General features: G+C 43.2%; 1 protein-coding gene across 3 annotated transcripts in view; it reads right to left on the bottom strand.

Annotated features, from left to right (window-relative positions):
• Positions 1–11089, bottom strand: part of LOC137437815 (SLIT-ROBO Rho GTPase-activating protein 1) — a 174966-nt gene extending 163877 nt beyond the window's left edge. The window contains exon 1 of one of the 3 annotated variants that reach the window (XM_068132461.2): positions 10551–11089. In XM_068132461.2, coding sequence (XP_067988562.2) covers positions 10551–10617 — 67 coding nt within the window. In that variant the 5' untranslated portion in view covers positions 10618–11089. The remainder of the gene's footprint in view (positions 1–10550) is intronic. The other 2 variants (XM_068132463.2, XM_068132462.2) reach the window with 2 other exon arrangements.
• Between the last annotated feature and the right edge of the window lie 10585 nt (positions 11090–21674).

Below are 21674 nucleotides of genomic sequence, written 5' to 3' on the forward strand. Positions count from 1 at the left end.
TTCCTTTAGGAATGCTGAGATGCTTTATGATTATTTTCGTCATTGGTGCTGTTGAACCAATTTGGTTGTGTCTAAATGACGATGCAGTTTTATTCAATTGTAAACGGAACTTAAACTTACATGATTTATGTGATGTACAGTATGTGAGTAAATCTTGTTAGATTTGATGTGATCTCATCACCCGTGTTGGTTTGATATAATTAATTAATTGTAAGAAGTAGTGTTGATGATACATGTATAATGTAAGAAGTAGTGTTGATGATACATGTATAATGTAAGAAGTAGTGTTGATGACACACGTAATGTAAGTAGTTGTGTTAATGGTACATGTATGATGTAAGAAGTAGTGTTGATGGTACATGTATGATGTAAGAAGTAGTGTTGATGGTACATGTATAATGTTAGTAGTGTTGATGATACATGTATAATGTAAGAAGTAGTGTTGATGATACATGTATAATGTAAGAAGTAGTGTTGATAATACATGTATAATGTAAGAAGTAGTGTTGATGGTACATGTACAATGTAAGTAGTGTGGATGATACATGTATGATGTAAGAAGTGGTGTTGATGGTACATGTATAATGAAAGAAGTAGTGTTGATGACACATGTATAATGTAAGAAGTGGTGTTGATGGTACATGTACAATGTAAGAAGTAGTATTGATGATACATGTATGATGTAAGAAGTAGTGTTGATGGTACATGTATAATGTAAGAAGTAGTGTTGATGGTACATGTATAATGTAAGAAGTAGTGTTGATGGTACATGTATGATGTATGAAGTAGTGTTGATGGTAAATGTATGATGTAAGAAGTGGTGTTGATGGTACATGTATAATGTAAGAAGTAGTGTTGATGGTGCATGTATGATGTAAGAAGTGGTGTTGATGGTACATGTATAATGTAAGAAGTAGTGTTGATGATAAATGTATAATGTAAGAAGTAGTGTTGATACATGAATAATGTTAGTAGTGTTGATGGTACATGTATGATGTAAGAAGTGGTGTTGATGGTACATGTATGATGTAAGAAGTGGTGTTGATGGTACATGTATAATGTAAGAAGTAGTGTTGATGATACATGTATAATGTAAGAAGTAGTGTTGATGATACATGTATAATGTAAGAAGTAGTGTTGATGATACATGTATAATGTAAGAAGTAGTGTTGATGGTACATGTATAATGTTAGTAGTGTTGATGACGCATGTATAATGTAAGTAGTGTTGCTGGTACATGTATAATGTTAGTAGTGTTGATGGTACATGTATAATGTTAGTAGTGTTGATGGTACATGTATAATGTTAGTAGTGTTGATGGTACATGTATAATGTTAGTAGTGTTGATGGTACATGTATAATGTTAGTAGTGTTGATGGTACATGTATAATGTTAGTAGTGTTGATGGTACATGTATAATGTTAGTAGTGTCGATGGTACATGTATAATGTTAGTAGTGTCGATGGTACATGTATAATGTTAGTAGTGTCGATGGTACATGTATAATGTTAGTAGTGTTGATGGTACATGTATAATGTTAATAGTGTTGATGGTACATGTATAATGTTAGTAGTGTTGATGGTACATGTATAATGTTAGTAGTGTTGATATTACATGTATGATGTTAGTAGTGTTGATGGTACATGTATAATGTTAGTAGTGTAGATGGTACATGTATAATGTTGGTCGTGTTGATGGTACATGTATAATGTTAGTACTGTTGATGGTACATGTATAATGTTAGTAGTGTTGATAGTACATGTATAAGGTTAGTAGTGTTGATGGTACATGTATAATGTTAGTAGTGTTGATGGTACATGTATAATGTTAGTAGTGTAGATGGTACATGTATAATGTTGGTCGTGTTGATGGTACATGTATAATGTTAGTACTGTTGATGGTACATGTATAATGTTAGTAGTGTTGATAGTACATGTATAAGGTTAGTAGTGTTGATGGTACATGTATAATGTTAGTAGTGTTGATGGTACATGTATAATGTTAGTAGTGTTGATAGTACATGTATAATGTTAGTAGTGTTGATAGCACATGTATAATGTAAGAAGTAGTGTTGATGATACATGGATGATGTCAGTAGTGTTGATGATACATGTATGATGTAAGAGGTAGTGTTGATGATACATGTATGATGTAAGAAGTGGTGTTGATGGTACATGTATAATGTAAGAAGTAGTGTTGATGATACATGTATGATGTAAGAAGTGGTGTTGATGATACATGTATGATGTAAGAAGTAGTGTTGATGGTACATGTATGATGTAAGAAGTAGTGTTGATGGTACATGTATAATGTTAGTAGTGTTGATGGTACATGTATAATGTTAGTAGTGTTGATGGTACATATATAATGTTAGTAGTGTTGATGGTACATGTATAATGTTAGTAGTGTTGATAGTACATGTATAATGTTAGTAGTGTTGATAGTACATGTATAATGATAGTAGTGTTGATAGTACATGTATAATGTTAGTAGTGTTGATGATACATGTATAATGTAAGAAGTAGTGTTGATGGTACATGTATAATGTTAGTAGCGTTGATAGTACATGTATAATGTTAGTAGTGTTGATGGTACATGTATAATGTTAGTAGTGTTGATAGTACATGTATAATGTTAGTAGTGTTGATGGTACATGTATAATGTTAGTAGTGTTGATAGTACATGTATAATGTTAGTCGTGTTGATAGTACATGTATAATATTAGTTGTGTTGATAATACATGTATAATGTTGGTCGTGTTGATGGTACATGTATAATGTTAGTCGTGTTGATAGTACATGTATAATATTGGTCGTGTTGATGGTATATGTGTAATGTAGTACTTTAAGTGATTTGGTGTAATGTTTAATTCATTTGTAAATATTTCACAATCGGAAGCATACGACACCACTCAAGTTTCTCAAGGTAGTGTTGATGGTGCATGAGGTGTGCGGTTCCCATACAGCCATTGCATGTCCAGGTAGTAGTGTTGATGATACAAGTATGATGTAAGAAGTGGTGTTGATGATACAAGTATGATGTAAGAAGTAGTGTTGATGGTACATGTATGATGTAAGAAGTAGTGTTGATGGTACATGTATGATGTAAGAAGTAGTGTTGATGGTACATGTATGATGTAAGAAGTAGTGTTGATGGTACATGTATGATGTAAGAAGTAGTGTTGTTGGTGCATGTATAATGTAAGAAGTGGTGTTGATGGTATATGTATAATGTAAGAAGTAGTGTTGATGGTACATGTATGATGTAAGAAGTAGTGTTGATGGTACATGTATAATGTAAAAAGTAGTGTTGATGGTACATGTATAATGTAAGAAGTAGTGTTTATGGTACATGTATGATGTAAGTAGTGTTGATGGTACATGTATGATGTAAGAAGTAGTGTTGATGGTACATGTATAATGTAAGAAGTAGTGTTGATGGTTCATGTATAATGTAAGAAGTAGTGTTGATGGTATATGTATAATGTAAGAAGTAGTGTTGATGGTACATGTATAATGTAAGAAGTAGTGTTGATGGTACATGTATAATGTAAGAAGTGGTGTTGATGGTACATGTATAATGTAAGAAGTGGTGTTGATGGTACATGTATAATGTAAGAAGTGGTGTTGATGGTACATGTATAATGTAAGAAGTGGTGTTGATGGTACATGTATAATGTAAGAAGTGGTGTTGATGGTACATGTATAATGTAAGAAGTGGTGTTGATGGTACATGTATAATGTAAGAAGTGGTGTTGATGGTACATGTATAATGTAAGAAGTGGTGTTGATGGTACATGTATAATGTAAGAAGTGGTGTTGATGGTACATGTATAATGTAAGAAGTGGTGTTGATGGTACATGTATAATGTAATAAGTGGTGTTGATGGTACATGTATAATGTAAGAAGTGGTGTTGATGGTACATGTATGATGTAAGAAGTGGTGTTGATGGTACATGTATAATGTAAGAAGTGGTGTTGATGGTACATGTATAATGTGTGTATAATGAGCGTCAAAAAGTCTCGACATCACAAAACACTACCGGCCATTGCAAAGCACCTCATGTTGAAAACAATAATGTTTACTCACCGCACTGGTCAGAGGGAAAGAAATGCAAACAATTCAAAGTAACAAATAACCAGTATTTTCAGCGAAAGTGTGTGGGGTGGGGGAGCGGAGTGGGTTGGGGGGAGTAGAAAGAAACAGAGTTCCTCTAATAAATGCCAGACCTTTGTTTGCATGGTATTTACGATAGAAAGTGCTTGGCTGGGTTCCCTTACTTGATATGTCGTGTAACTGAAAACACAACACCTGCAATCCAACAGGCCTCACGAACCTTCCAGGCTGCAAACTCGCCAGGCCAAAAGGGACATTGTCAAAATAACTGGACTTTTGTTCGATCCTCACCCAAACCCCCCCAAAACCACCACCCCACACTTCCATCCAGCAGAAACAAACATTAAAGATGACACCTGAGTCGCAGATTTCTGCAAATCATAACCTGGCTGGCTGCACCACAAACCGCACATTGTGGTATCTGGAAGAATGAGATGTGAATGATCAAAACCAAATGTCGCAACTGTTTTTAAAACACCGTTTGATGCAATAACTGTTTCTGCTTCTCCATGTCCACGATTTGTGTGCACAAGTACAAGCACAAGTACAAGGTGCTGTCAGAGAAACAGACATTGGCACATTTAAACACAACGGTTTGTTGGAAGCACGTACGGCATAGAAGGAGAGTGGGGTTCATGTGGCGTGCAGGCGAGGCTCGCATCATAATTGGGCTCTGTCAGCTTGCACATTGCTGCCATGACGGGTACTTGGGGTTCAGATGGTGGGGAGGAGGTTGGATCCAGCACCCAAAAAGCATTGGCACAATCACATGTGCATATAGTATCGTTTGGACAAACCAAGGCTCTCCTACAACAACCAACCCCTTCTCTAAAAGGCACTGTCACAAACAACTACATGCATCGAGCACAAGGGTGATACTAACCAAGGCTCTTCCCGAGCAACAACTGACCTCCCTCTCTCCCAACAAATACCACGTACCTGTCCTCTTCAAAAAGAAACCACGGCCATATGTTTATACAGTATAGGGGAGTTACAATCCAAGGTTCTCCCAGAGCAACAACCCCACACCCCACACATCATCACACACTCAAAAAATACTGATAGCATAAGGCTGGTGTACTGACTGAGCAAGGCTCTCCCCCAGAAACCATCCCCTCTGCCATAAAGCACGTCACAAGGGCATGCATATTGCATAAGGGTGATACTTAACCAAGGCTATTTTACAACAACCACGACCACCCACCACCATCCAGCAACCTCCTCCAAAAAGCAGTCACAATCACATACATTATAGTATGGAGGAGGTACTGACAAAGGCTCTGCCACAGCAATCACCCAGCAATGACCGACCTTCTCTAAACCCCCCCCCACCCCCTCACTAAATAAGACTTCTCCCCTCCAAAAAGCAATCACTGCCATTTGCATAAAGCATATGGGTGGTACAAACTAAGGCTCTCCCATAAAAACCACACCCGCCTCCCTGCCCCCTCCAAAACGTATTGGCACACTCGTATGCATCATATAAACTAGATGGTATTCACATAATACTTACCCTGCGCAGTCAACTTGTTGCGAGCCAACTCTTCTGTTTTTGAACATTTTTTTTTCTTTGATCCAATATGGCTGCCAGACCACGTGAGCGATGACATCATAAATTTATATTCTCTGATATAATTGTTGCATAGATCACGCTCAATACATTTCAAACTGATCAGACTAAGCGTTGTCCCTGTCAAATTATGACATCATAATTATGGCACCAATGATGTCATCATTAACAACACATATTCCCCATATGGAGTTCTTTACAATGAGCCATGTTTCAATTTTTTCCATGCACCAGTTTTAGAGATTATAGAGGTGCAACATTTTTTGGTTTTTCCAAGATGGCGTCTGTACCACGTGACCTATGACATCATGATTATCATTAAAAAATTGTACAGGAAGAGCCGCACATATTCTGAAATTTTTGTGTTCATCGGACTAACAGTTGCAGAGGAATTTTTTTTGCATACTGATCAGATCAAGCGTTGTACTTGTCGAATGATGTCATAATGGAGGCACCTATGACATCATCATTAACATGTCTTGTTCCCCATGGGGTGTACTTGACAATGAGCCATGTTTCAATTTTTTCCACTAAGCAGTTTGGGAGATATAGAGGTGTAACATTTTTCCAAGATGGCGTCCATTATGACGTCAAAATTATCAGCAAAAAAATCTACAGGCAGAGGCGCTCTGAGGTAAAATTTCATGTCAATCGGCCCAACGGTTGCTGAGAAAATGAATTTTTAAAATGCAGACACGCACGTACGGCACATGTACGACACACGTATGCAACCGGATGCCTAACCCTGCTTTTCGCTTCGTGAGCACAGGGTAAATATAAAGCTCTTTCTAACAATTCCTTTACTCATATAAACGTTTAGTACTTGCTAGGTAGGCTAAAAAGTTGAAAAAAAAATCACAAAAATGTCCGTAAACGTAAATACCCAGAAACAAAATTTGGCCCGTTGCCTCCGTTTGTCACAGAGGGTCACGTGACCTAAGGCAATGGCACAACACGTGGCCTTGCGTGGGTGCGATCGCTCCCCAAGTGAGCTGGTGTGCGTCTGTTTTCTGGCAGTATAATTAGAGAGGTGTCTGTGGGTTTTTTGGCGTATACAGATAATGTACAGTGAGTGGTAGGAATCTGTAAACATTTATCGTTACAGACATATATTTATGTTTATAGTTTATAGATATATTATAGACATACGTTATAGACATTTATCGTATACGTTTATAGACAGGTGTACAGTACAGTGCATATTTTATTTTAAAGTGTTGCATGTTTACGCATCTAGTCTGGTCTCTGTATCAGGTACTTTTTTATATAAAACAAACATTCAGAACATTTTACTGAATGCATATTCTCCCAGTACTCACGATCCACACTGCTGGGAACTTCGTGAGCTTCGGAACGGCAGATATAAAGAAAAAAACACTTTATCTCATCAGGATGAATGCATAAATAAGGCCGTACATTCAAACTTCGTCGATATATAGATGACGTTGCTAAAATAATCAAAAAAGCAATAATTTTTTTATTCCTGCGGTTTTTTTTGGTTTGTTTTCAACGTCCGGTGGCAAAATACACCGTACAAAAAGGGGGTGGAGACTCTCAGCTGAGCGAGGTTTGTTCGGGCCCTGCCCCTTGAAACAGTCAGGGGGAGAAGCTGGAAGTTAGTTGTTGTTGAAGCTGGAGGAGGTGGAATTTGGTTGTTTTTTTTGGAAATTGAATTTATACTTTGCAGCATGTGGCTGCTGGTTGAATCACTTCTGGAAGCACGGATGTACCGCTGATGCCGTGCCCCTGTTACCAGTCACCCGGTACTCGTGTTGCTGACTTCAGAAGGATGACGGGCCAAGTCGACCCACCTGGTGTTATTTAACAGCACGACGAGGGCTCAAACTCAAGACAGCAATATTTCAAGGCAGCCACCTGAACTGATAAGCCACCACCATGCGTTGTTCCCAGTGAATGAATGAATGAATGAATGATCGTTTTAAGGCCACTTTCCCCGCTAGAGCGGGGGTTAGCCTTGCGGGCCCCATGACAATCATGGTTCCCTGTTTGAGGCAATGTTTTTATGGCCGGATGCCCTTCCTGGCGCCAACCCTTGGTCACGCTCCTACGATGCGCAGGGATACGGTGTACCTATTCTAAACCGGGGTACACACCGGGATCATTCATCCCAGCAAGCTGGTACTCAATTTGCCGACCTCGGAAGGATGACAGGCTGAGTCAACCCTCCTGGCGTTAATTCAGCGATCGACCGGGATTCGAACCCAGGATCCTCGGATCCCAAGCCGGCACCCTAACCGCTAAGCCAACACCAGGCTACGCATCCCTTATTCATAATCTTTGAAAAGTGTGCAAAATGACTGTTAAACTGCACTGCATGCTCTGTGTTTATCATGGAGTCAGGAATCAAACTTAGATCAGAGATATAATAGATATCTCTCTTGCAGCCCATTAGACAATCAAAATTCAATAAACGTAACAAATATGAAAGATGATACCTTAACATGATGATAACTTTCTCAAATTGGCTGTGATCAGTGTTAACGATGTGCAATGTGGAAGCAGCTACAAGAATATGAAAAATCAGTGTTTGTTTCCATTTGGGTTTATAAGTTCCAGATCAATCCCTTAATGTTTATCTTCCACTTCGAATCACAAACTCTGTGTTTTAGCGTTCCCTAGCAACCTAGGAGAATGCAAACAATCTTTTTATGAAATAACTTCTGACAGTGTTTTACATTAAAATTACTATACTGCACAGCACCTGCATTAACTGTTAAATAATCATAAATCATTCTTGATTCACTTGATTTATTTAGCTGTTTGCAGAATGCACAATCCACTTAATCAAATATACAAAGTTTATATTTATTAACGTTGGCCAATACAGTTTGGGGGACGGGGTGGTGGGGGAGGGGCGGGGGGGGAGGGGTGGAGGGATATGGATAAACCCGGTCGGGGGGTATGAGTCTGGATCAATCCGGGTGGACGGTGGAAAGGGGGAGGTGGAGTGTCAGTCAATCTGTGGTTGGGGGGGAGGGGGAGTGTGGGATGAACCGATGTGGGATAATCCGGTGGGGGTGGGGGTGTGGCATAATCCAGTTGTGGGGAGAGAATTGCAGGATAATCTGGTTGGGGGGAAGAATATGAGGGAGGGAATGGAGGCGGGGAAATTCAGTTGGGGGTGGGGTGGTGTGGTGATTCGGTTGGAGGGGATGATGAGGTAATTTGGTTAGGGGGAGGGAGGTAATCCGGTTATGGTGGGGGAGAGTGGGTGATCTGGTTGGGTTGGAGGACGGTGGGAAGATGGGGGGGTATGACGGTGGGAAGACGGGGGGGGGGGGGGGTAGGATGGGTCCACTTTGAGGGATTAACCTATTTGAGGTATTTGAACCTGGCTGGGTGAGGGAAGGTTTGAGTATCCGTCAATGCCGTTGTGGGAGGAGGGAGGGAGGAGGGGGAGAGGAGAAGCGCCCCGGTTTGAGGTATTAACCAGGTGGGGTTAGAGGGGAGTGCTAAGTTGGTGGGGGTGAGGAGCATACTAACCCAGTCGTACAGTGGGGGGGGGGGGGGGGGGAGGGGATGGTGTTATCATGGTCATGGGCAGGGGGATATTATCCCAGTCGTGGGGGGAAAGGATGTTATCTCGATTGTGGAGTGGGGGTGGGGGGAGGGGGGGTGGTGGTATCCAGTCGTGCAGAGGGGGTGGGGTGTTATCCTGGTCGTTTGGAGGGGGGTGTTATCCCAGTCGTGGGGTGGGGGGTGTTATCCCCGTCGTTTGGAAGGGGGGGGGGTGTTATCCCCATCGTTTGGAAGGGGGGTGTTATCCCCATCGTTTGGAAGGGGGGTGTTCCCATTCGTGGGGAGGGGAATGTTATCCTGGTCGTGGGGAGGGGGGGGGGGTGTTATACTGGTCGTGGGGAGGGGGGGGGTGTTATACTGGTCGTGGGGAGGGGGGGGGGTGTTATCCTGGTCGTGGGGAGGGGGGGTGTTATCCTGATCGTCGTGGGGAGGGGAATGTTATCCTGGTCGTGGGGAGGGGGGGGATGTTATCCTGGTCGTGGGGAGGGGGGGGGTGTTATTCTGGTCGTGGGGAGGGGAGGGTGTTATCCTGTTCGTGGGGAGGGGAGGGTGTTATCCTGTTCGTGGGGAGGGGAGGGTGTTATCCTGTTCGTGGGGAGGGGAGGGTGTTATCCTGGTCGTGGGGAGGGGGGGGGGTGTTATCCTGGTCGTGCGGAGGGGGGGGGGGTGTTATCCTGGTCGTGCGGAGGGGGGGGGTGTTATCCTGGTCGTGGGGAGGGGAGGGTGTTGTCCTGGTCGTGGGGAGGGGAGGGGAGGGGGGGGTGTTATCCTGGTCGTGCGGAGGGGGGGGGGTGTTATCCTGGTCGTGCGGAGGGGGGGGGGGTGTTATCCTGGTCGTGCGGAGGGGGGGGGGTGTTATCCTGGTCGTGCGGAGGGGGGGGGTGTTATCCTGGTCGTGGGGAGGGGAGGGTGTTATCCTGGTCGTGCGGAGGGGGGGGGGTGTTATCCTGGTCGTGGGGAGGGGGGGGGGGTGTTATCCTGGTCGTGGGGAGGGGAGGTGTTATCCAGCTCGTGGGGAAAGGAGGTGTTAACTTGGGAATGGGGAGTGGGGGTGTTTACCCAGTCGTGGGGAGGGGTGGGCTTTACAAGATGAGGGGAAGGGGGAGGTGGGGTGTGGGCGGTTAAACCAGTGGGAGGAATGAAGAGGAGATTAAACCCAAGAAAAGCAGGGTTAAAATGAAGGGGAGAGGGGGTTAAACCCGAGGGGAGGGGGGGACAGCTAAAGGTGGGGTGGGGTGGGGAGGGGGGGGGGGGGGGGTAAACCCAGGGAGGATCTCGGAGGTGCACGGTTATCCTTATCCGTGCACGTACGCCGCGCGTTACCTTTAACTTGCGCCTCGAATTCCGACACGATCTCCTTGTCTTTCTTGTACTTGGGTTGAGCTATCATGTCGGCAGCACTGACCGATCCAGGGAGGATCCGACGAAGGAACACGGAAGGATTGAGCCGAAAGAGCGAACAAGGGAAACGCTGGAGCCGGACCAGCCGGCAGAGGCAACAACGCCTCCTCGGATGGCGCACTCAGGGTGGACTCTGCACTCACATTGCACTCACAACACACCATGCAGTCGTTCAATCATTCGTTTTTCGTTCGAAAAATCCTTCACCCACTTACAATTCATTCATACACAGCGCCACCGTTCACTCCTGTCTCCGGGTGCTCGCGTTCAGCCGAATACATTTTTTCGTTCCATTTTCAATATTTATCCCGTGATTTGCTCCTTCTTCGGTTACCCTTCTAGTTCTACTCGTTTTGCCTCAACCTGAAGTATCAAAGCGTCCAGTGTTCCTCTGTCGACACGTCGGACCGTTTACGGGACGCACTTCACACGATGGGAAAATCAAAACTGAAGATTGAAGTGAAGACTGGACTGAGTGTGGGAAAGAAACGGAGACGTATTTCCGTACGTAATAAATAGATGCCGTACCCCATATTCAAAAAAAAAAATGTCCTTTTTCGTTTTCCTTCCCGTTTACTCGACTTCCGTTTCTATTTCATTTCGCAAACTTTTATCTCGTTCCGTTTTCCCTTTTTCTATTATGCGCCCATTCGTGCTTCCTTCTTTGATATTTTGTCCTTTCCTTCCATTTTAAACTGTACCTAACTTTAGAGGCGACATACATAAATCTGCAGAATTGCTTTCACTGCAGAAGACACTGGACCAACAACAAGAGATTCTATGATTTTGACAAATCCCCTGTATAAAGCTCACCATTTTGAACAAGTGGAATAATTGTAGAATGATCCAGCGTGCTGGTTAATAATGACAGTGATTAAACCAAGTGAAAATAAATCTCACTCAGATTTAATGATGCTCCTTCCGGTTGATGATGCTCCTTCCGGCGTCTGCGCAGCGGATGGTGAAGAAGAAGAAGAAGGTGAAGGTTGGTGTTGGGGCAGTTGGGCCGCCATTGCTTCAAGATGGCGTCGAAGATGGCAAGCAGAAGAGAAGACTCGTTGTCGTCGTCGTGGTTGTTCAAACAAACAAACGAAATCCGCCTCGCTCAACAAAAGTCTTGGTGGTGTCGAACAAACATCACTATTGAATATTGACGTGTTGTGTGAATAAGAATGAAAGTCTTGCAAGGAAAAGCGCACTTCGAGCTCAAAACGTGTCAGCCAGACCGGCTCTCTGCGTGTACCTTGCAGTGATTGGCTCTCTGGAAAGACGCTCCTGATTGGCTAATGGTGTTCACACATTTCCTTTATTAGCAGTATTCGCAAAATGTAAAGAAAAATTAATGTCACCTCCCCCCTAAATCAATGACCAAAGATAGACGATTGATAATTATGTACTACTGTGTTCAAAAAGTATCCGACCTTTATTTTTCGTGCGTAAAAAAAAAGAAGCTAGGGAGGCATTGATTGGTGCACGTATGTAGGCGATCCTAATGCGCACGCGTGAATTTTTTCCCACCTGCAGAAGCTGTCATTCGACGGCAGACCGCCGATGAGTGAGGACATGTAAGCGAGCGCCGTCGGATTTTCGTTTTTGACAAAATGACGGAAAAACTTGAACAACGCTACTGCATCAAATTTTGTGTTTTTTGGCCTCGGGGATGTTGGATGCTTCCATTGTGATGACTGCAACTTGGTGTCTGGGTCGAACCCATAAACCCAGGACTCATCGCCAGTGATCACTGTGTTGAGGAAGCTGGGATCGCTGTTCACAGTCTCCAGCATGTCCTGTGCGATCTCCAAACGGAGTTGCTTCTGCTCAATCGTAAGCAGCTTTGGTACGAACTTCGCTGAGATTCTCCTGAAGCCCAAATCCTCCTTCATAATGGAATGAACGGTGTTGAATCTTGCGGATCGTTTCCACTTGGGAATCGCCAAGCTTTACACAAAATTTGATGCAGTAGCGTTGTTCAAGTTTTTCCGTCATTTTGTCAAAAACGAAAATCCGACGGCGCTCACTTACATGTCCTCACTCATCGGCGGTCTGCCGTCGAATGACAGCTTCTGCAGGTGGGAAAAAATTCACGCGTGCGCATTAGGATCGCCTACATACGTGCACCAATCAACGCCTCCCTAGCTTCTCTTTTTTTTACGCACGAAAAATAAAGGTCGGATACTTTTTGAACACACTACGTAGACACCAGTCCTAATTGAATGTCTGCACAAATCCCTTATATTAGGCCAATGGACATATCTGCTGGAGCGAGTTTTCTTCACGTCTAATGTAGTTGGCGGTGGCAGAGCCATTGAGTGGGAGTCAATGTAGCTCTTTCTTTAGTCTTTAGGCAGGTCAGTCTCTTTCTTGACTGCTGCTGGTAACAACTAACATGTAACCAACCCTGTGCTATCTGCCGCATGGTCGGGTAGTCGGCGACTTAACCGAATACCCTCACCGGCTTGCCAGTAGGGAGGGTGACTGTGACACCCTGTACGACTAAAAGCAATACCTGTTGAAGAGCAGATGAGCTCACTTTGGGAGCCAAGAGCCATCCAGTAAGGAGATGGCGTCTCATAAAAAAACATCCATCCGGTTGGACCGGTTTTTTAGGTAGTAGGTTGTCGATAGCAACCACCCGGGGTAGTACTACCGTTCGGACTTAGGAGCGTTAAAGTGTTGCCCGGAACCATCTTACACTCTCCGTGTCAGGATTGCCGGTCTTACTTTCTGTCTCACTCAGACTATATCTACCGGCCTAGCTTTAATCTCTCTTTCTTGCAAACAAACATCATACACTTTTCTTACTCATTTTCACTCCTCACCTTTACTTATCTCTTTTATTTCTCTTCCCTCACATTTATCAATACAATTATTTTAATTAAGGCCTGGCCTCAATGAGGACTATAAAGCCCATGACTGGAATCTTCAATATAAAAAAGCTGGAGTTTATTCTGCTATAGCAGTAGGATGAGTTGTATCGGTCTCTTTATCCATGTAAGTAGCCTTGGGTCTGTTTAAACTGACCATTTCAGACTTCCCATTAAAATCACGGATGAAGAACTTGTCCTTCTGGTAATGACTCGAAAGGGGCTACGGTAGAGAGATCGCAGAAAAACCCTGACAGTGTCGTCATGTGCAAAGACATGGGTACATGACAAAATATATTTTGGCAGATGTGCGGAACTCTGCTGAGATCTGGCGAGGATGTGATGTAACTCACTCATTGTCCTTCGCAGTTTGTCCACATAATTGCTCGGGTCTAAACAGGTGTGAATGTTCGTCGGAGCAACAAATTGCCCAGGAAGACAAAGTGCTGATCCAAAAACGAACTTGGCTGCGCTGCACCCCAGATCAGCTTTCACCGTGGCACGAATGCCCAAAAACACTACCGGTAGGTTTTCCATCCAGCAATGTGGGTCTGCTTGTGCTCTGAGTGAGGACTTATGCTGTCGATGGAACTATTTGACAAGCCAATTTGCAGTAGGGTGATAAGAAGTAGTTCTGGTGCATTTACTTCCAAGTAACTCAGTCAGCGTTTTGAAAAGTGTGGACTCAAACTGTCGTCCTTTATCAGTGGTGATAACAGATGGGGCACCAAACACTGCCACCCATTTGGAAAGAAAAACTTTGGCTATGGTCTCCGCCGTTATGTTAGGTATTGGAATAGTTACCGGCCACCCAGTGAAACGATCAACATGAGTAGATATGTGTTACCGCCAGATGGTGGAAGAGGACCGACTAAATCAATGTGCATGTGCTCAAAACAGGCATCAGGAGATGCAAAGGTACCTAATGGTGTTACCGTGTGACGATGTATTTTCCCTCGTTGACACCGTAAACAGTCTCCGAACCAGTTTCTCACATCGCAGTTCGTTCCACACCAGACAAAATGTTGAGTTACCAGATGCTGCATTGCTCTGATACCAGGATGAGATGGATTGTGCAAAGCATCAAATATGGTGCCTCTGAACTCAGCAGGAACATATGGACGAGAAGTGCCAGTGTGAGGAGTCGTTTTGGCTCCTTCTCGCGTAGTGTGAGGAGGTCAGTTAGTGGATGAAGGGTGTCTGCACAGTTTGGGATGAACCTCCTGTAGAAACTCACCATGCCCAGAAACTGCCGTAGCTTGTGCACTGATGTTGGCTGCAAGTAATCCTGGATATCCTTGACCTTGCCAGCCAGTGGATGGATGCCATATGCTCGTCAATCAATTGCTCCAAAAATTGTAATGAGGACGCCCAAACTGACATTTGGCAGGATTTATGATGTCGCCATACTGTGGTGAGTGAATACGAGCTGCAAATGCTGTTCATGCTCCTTGATCTTCTCGCTGGCTATGAGCAGATCATCAATGTGGGCATAAACGAAAAGCAAACCCCAGATGACCTCATAGATGAAGCGCTGAAAAATTTGTGCTGCGTTGCGTAACCCAAAGGGCATGGGCATAAACTCTAAAAGGCCAAAAGGAGTCTGTCAGGAGACGCATTAGATATGTGCCATTAATGACGTCATTACAGCATGAGGAAACAAACGCCAGTGAATACCTGTGCAATGAGCAGGAGAGGAAGGGAGCAAGCGTGTAGGATCCTGGTGTCATTAAGGTGGGAGCCAGAGTCAACAAGTGTAAGGTGTGCATGGGGTCCATCCTACCCACATATATTTCTTTCTATCTCATCTCGTCTTCACCAATCATTCATCCCATTATTTTTTGCCAATCACCCATCTCTCCCTTCCATATCAGACGCATAATGCCGGCATATTGTAATGTAGAGTGTTAAGTCATTCACAGGGTTCCGGAGGGCGAGTCTGTTGCATAGGGAATTAGAACGGCACCTCCGCCAGGCTGAACAGTTTATGTTTTGGATCCCACTGATAGGCCGGATCTGGATTCGGACCTGAACCAAAATCTAATCGGCTTGTTTTTGTCACCTAACCAACTCGTCCACTAAGTTTAGTCATAACTCGTACATAACGTTTTATAATACCGTATCATGTTATATATCGCTTTTTCCCCGATCTCTCAATGGTGAAGAATCACTTAAAAATGAAATAATTCTCATATCCGAATCCATATTCAGATCTTCACCGAAATCGAATTGATTGGTCCTTGTCACACACACCTGTCCAACAAGTTTCGTCCAAATCCATCCATAACTTTTTGAGAATCCTGCTATGTATCGTTTTTGGCCCTAGCTCCCAATTGTGAAAAATCACTTAAAACATTTTACTAGCCGGATCCGAATCTTCACCAAAATCTAATCATTTCATCATTGTCACATACACTACATCTCTGCCAAAGTTTGTTTGAATCCATCCACAACGTTTTGAGATATTTTGTTCACAGACAGCCAGAGAGACAGACAAACAAACCATTCACCATAACCTCCATTCCTCCATTCCTCTGGGAAACATAACCTCCATTCACCTTTGGTGGCAGAGGTAATAACATTGTATACCTGCTGTGATTGTTGCACATATACATTATTCCAATGATTTCTCTCGTGAATTTCCTGTTTGCCTGTCATTGTAAAAACCTCCATTTTTCTTACTGGAACTAAAGGCCATTTCTTTAGGAAACCGTGTCCTGACTTATTCTGATGGTGGCATAAGACTGCTGAGCCAGCTCAGATTCATTTTGTAAATTTGATCTCAGATGCGGTATTGTGACATTTGTTCCGCTCAGCCGACTGACTAAAATCTGTCACGTAACCACTGGCACTGTACCCGCTCGCACTCGGGCTTTTGCATATGGTAACAAGACTCTGGGTGTGGAATCTCGCGGGAAGTTCTGGGGCGACTAGCGATCGTGGTCTCTTAAAAACACGCAATCCTCTCGGACTTATCCAGAGGCGATGTCCGCAGCCATCACAGTAAACAGTATATATGTCCAATACTACCTCTTACCTGGAATGTTAACCATGAACCCTTGTTTCACATCTACAATTGCTGCAACAGTTCTAATCAATAGGGGATGCCTGCCACTTATACGTCCTATTCAGGCATTCCTTCCACAAAATACGAGGATTTTCTTTATAGTCAGGGAAATAAGATTTTACTGAAGGTGATTTCAGCTAAACCTGCAGTCTCTACACTGTGATCTGCAGGTCAATCAGCCAAGTTTTTTTTAGCCTTGGGAATCCAACCATGGATGCATTTATGGTTCACTGGCCTTCACCATCAGGGAGTGGATTCCCCTTAAGAGTTGAGCTGGCTCGTTTGCAGCGGTCGGTTCTGTTATGAATTGTTGTTACCTCGCGCACGCAAAACGAAAAGCAGGGTTAAGCAATTGTCTCACTCTGTCTGTCTATCTATCCATCTGGTCTACAGAGGTTAATCTGTGATCGAGAAACTACTTAATTTCAATTGAATTTTATATATTTGAACACTGTAGAATACAAATCGGAACAGGAATGTGAAGTTGTCAAAATGTACAGAATTTCGTCCCGATTGCGCATGTACAGATAATAAGGTAATTTTTTAGTCTGTCTGCCTGTCTGGCAATCAAACAAAACTGAAAATTATTCCAAACAGGAAACTTACTATTTTTAGGGATGTCATAAAGGACACAAACAACAGGCACGAATAAATAATTTAACTTGTTAAACAAGGTGGTGTAAAAGAGGGCGCATCAATGGCGGTAAACCATTTTTTTTTCTACAGCCTTTAAACCATTTATTTTATTTCAATTTATTTTATTCAAATTTTATTTACTATTCATTTATTTCAATTTTATAATTTATTTTATTTCAATATTCAAAAACCCTTCCCATGTCCTTTTTCTCAAGACTGCGTGGAGTAAGGAGTTCTATGAATGCTCCAGTTGTTATGAGCTGTTGTTATCATAGGACATGCCTATGACCTTGGGTTCATCTACAGTCACGTGAAAAAGTAAGTACACCCCATGTAAAGTTTTGACTTTTTCAACATATTTCAACATACAGCTATTTGATCTTCATTTCAACAATATTGATAGATAAAGGTGATATAATATAACAAATATCATGAAACATTTACATTTTGTCGTCCATTGTATAATTTAAATAATCATAAATGCAAATTTCGCATGTGGAAAAAGTAAGTACACCCCTACATTTATCATGACTTCAAATACCTAAAATTAGAATCAGGTGCACCAGCTCAGGTGCAAATGATGAGGACATCGTTAGAGAGGATCTTGGAGGAACCTGTCTTATTTAGACCTCAGACATTTCGTTTGGTTTGCTCTTTGTTGTTGAAGTGTGCGGCGTCACCATGCCTAGATCAAAAGAGCTCTCTGAGGCCTTCAGGAAGAAGGTTATAGATGCCTACGAGTCTGGGAAGGGATTTAAAAAGATCTCCAAACAATTTGAAATCAATCATTCGACTGTCCGGAAGATCATCTACAAGTGGAGAAGATTCCAAACAACTGCCAACTTGTTCAGGCCAGGCCGCCCCAGCAAGTTCAGCCCGAGAGCAGACCGCAAGATGCTGAAGGAAGTCTCTAATAACCCCAGAATGTCATCATGGGACCTACACGTAGCTCTTGCCACTGTTGATGTCAAAGTGCACGAGTCTACCATTAGAAAGAGGCTGCACAAATTTGATCTACATGGGAGGTGTGCCAGGAGGAAACCTTTGCTGTCCAGAAAGAACATCAGGGCAAGACTAAAGTTTGCCAATGAACACCTAGGCAAAGACCAGCACTTCTGGAACAATGTGCTCTGGACAGATGAGTCAAAGGTAGAGCTATTTGGCCACAGTACCAGAAGACATGTTTGGCGAAAACCAAAGACAGCATTTGACCACAAGAACCTGATACCAACTGTAAAGCATGGTGGTGGAAATATTATGGTTTGGGGCAGCTCACCATCATAGAATCCACTATGAATTCTTCATTGTACCAGAGGGTGCTTGAGGATAATGTGAGGCCATCTGTCGGAAAGTTGAAGCTCAACTGAAGGTGGACCTTGCAACATGACAATGACCCTAAACATACTAGTAAATCCACCAAGGAATGGCTGAAAAGAAAGAAATGGAGGGTTCTGGAATGGCCAAGTCAAAGCACCGATCTAAATCCCATCGAGATGTTGTGGGGGGATTTGAAACGAGCGGTGCATGCAAGAAACCCCTCAAACATCGCACAGCTGAAAGAATTCTGCATGGAGGAGTGGGCAAAAATTTCTCCCAGTCGATGTCAGAGACTGGTAGACAGTTATAAGTAACGCCTACTTGAGGTCGTTTCTGCCAAAGGGGGCAATACCACCTATTTGAGCCAAGGGTGTACTTACTTTTCCACACGCGAAATTTGCATTTATGTTTATTTAAATTATACAATGGACTACAAAATGTAAATGCTTCATGATATTTGTGATATAATATATCATCTTTATCTATCAATATTGTTGAAATAAAGATCAAATAGCTGTATGTTGAAAAAGTCAAAACTTTACATGGGGTGTACTTACTTTTTCACGTGACTGTACATAATAAACAATTCCTGCTCGTGCCTTTGTCGTGCTCACCACAGGTTCTGTGTCTCACAGATGACAGCTTCAGTCGGAAGTACTTTTTCTACTCTATATGTAAGCTATACAGTAAGTTAATCAACAACATCGTTAGTGTGTCCCTAAAAAATGTGATGTTGTAGGAAACTAATTTTCCGATTTAAATAAATGTAAATAACATTTAATGTGTCCCAAATATAATTTTATTTTGACTAAAAACACCTTTCATGAGTCTAAAAAAGCATATTTTTGTACATTTACATTCAATAACATCGTAATCTATAATAATAAAAGGGTGTGTGTGTGTGTGTGTGTGTGTCAGTGTGGTAATTTTTCAGTGTGTGTGTGTGTGTGTGTGTCTGTGTGGTAATGTGTCAGTCAGTGTGTCTCCTCCATAATTCCAAAACCATGAAACCAAGCAGCCCAAAACTTTGCATGAAAACGAAGGGAACTCCAAGGAAGTGCTGAATTTAAAATGGGGGGTTTAGGTTAAAAAAAGTTTTGGTACAATTAAGCAAAAACAGCCTTTATCCTCGGCCAGCCCGCTATCCCTCAAAGGTTTCTGAAGCTTTGTTTCAGCCTGCTCAACAAGCTTTGCCTTGGAACAAGCCACAACAGTTTCTGCACGATTAAGTGTGGAAAAAAGTTTTTTTCACTTTCCTCACACATCATCGAATGTCTGATTTTCATACCTACGAATCACTGGATACATCGCTTTTGAAGGTGCTATTGTTTTCAAATTAGGAGCTTGGAGTTATTTTATGCAAAATTTTATGAGGTAGGGAAATGAGTGGGTTGGGACTTTGGAGAGAGGGGAGTGGGATGGGATGATGGAGGGAAAGAGAGGGGTCGGAGTCTGGAGGGAGGAGTGGGGTGAGAGGAGGGAGTGGGGTGAGAGGAGGGAGTGGGGTGGGTGAGAGTAGGGAGTGTGGTGTGGTAGGAGGGAGGGAAAGGAGTGGGAGAAGGGACGTCTCCTCACACTCTCCGTGTGTGTGTCTCCTTCTCTCTGCCCCCCTCTCTTAGTATTTACATCAGTCCAGAGGGAGGAGAGCTGGGAGTCTGGGGGGAAGAGGGAGGGGAAGGATTGGAAGGAGGGAGGAAAAGAGGTGGGAGTCCAGAGGGAGGTTCATCAACAACTTTGATCTTTGGGGTGAAGTGGATGTTGGAGGAGGGAGGGGAAGGGGTGGAGTTGGAGGCTGGAGGGAAGGGTGGGGGGAGGAGGGAGGGCACAGGGTGGGAATCTGGATAGGCGTTGGGAGCAGGAGGGACGGGAAAGGGTGGGAATCTGGAGGTGTCAGGTGGGGTGGGAGCAGGGAGGGGAAGTGGTGGGAGGAGGGGATCCTGTGTTGCATGGCAAGGCCGAGTAACTTTGTGAGTATACAATATACAGTATATCATAATATTAATGTTGATGACATTTACAGCAATCATGAGACCTGCACAGTATCTATAAAATCAATGCATACATGCTTCCTTCAAGATTTCCTGTTATTTGAAATTTGATAATGGCACGAATTTCCTGATAATTTAAAAGATGAACCCAGTTCCCCTGTTATGCTGTGCGTCTGGTAACATTAATATGACATTGAAGATCTGAGACAAAGAGAGAATATTTTGATGAGTAGCTAAACCTGCACACCATCGACAGCAGCTTGTAATATGAAGGAAAACCCAGGCAAGGTTGAGGACAAGATCATCATCTTTTTGTATGCAGCCGGTGGCTGCTGGTTGCATCATTGCTGGGAGCTCGGCTGTGCCACTGATGCAATAAGCTATGCACACCTGCTGCTAAGCGGTCTAGTCGGGGTTTGAATCCTGACCCAGCTATAAACTGTCACTCTGGTGTTTCACAGGAAGGGTAATTCATCAATGTCTGCCAGCATTAGTGGATGTTAAAGATCCCACATTGTATTTGGCAAAGAGGTATTTGAGCTATCACCACGGCACGGAGCCCAAATTCCAAATACCTGCCCTAACTACTGCTGGGTGAGGGATAGCAAGCCACCCAGCATGACCCTGGCAAAGAAACTCCTTTAGCAGCACCAACTCTCTGTAACTGGATAGCCCCCTCCTCCCAGTAAGCTGGAACTCATTTTGCCAACCACAGAAGGATGATCTGGCTGAGTCAACCCACCTGGTATTAGGTAACAGCAAGACAGGACCTCAAACTCAAGACCATAAAATCTTAAGCCAACCACCGGAACCGTTAAGCCAACACCAGGCTTGGGGACAAGATATGTAGTACGGTACCGGTACTTTACTCCTTTCTCAAATGCCTTCAACACTCCTCATTACCGGGCATTATGTTTTCACACCTGTCTGTCTGTTTGTGCTGTGAACAAGATATCTCAAAAAGTTGTGGACGGATTCGGATGAAACTTGGTGGAGAGGTCGCGTGTGACAAAGAATAGTTGATTCAATTTTGGTGAAGATTCGAATCCGCATCCGGATCACAGAATTTTTTGAATGATTCTTCACCATTGATTGAAGAGGCTAAACCAGATATATAGCAGAATATCTCAAAAGGTTAAGAAAGAATTTGGACAAAACTTGGTGAACAAGTTGG

The sequence above is a fragment of the Myxine glutinosa genome, chromosome 12 (assembly GCF_964187855.1).
Source record: "Myxine glutinosa chromosome 12, kmMyxGlut1.1, whole genome shotgun sequence".
In the NCBI taxonomy this organism is placed as follows: domain Eukaryota; kingdom Metazoa; phylum Chordata; class Myxini; order Myxiniformes; family Myxinidae; genus Myxine; species Myxine glutinosa.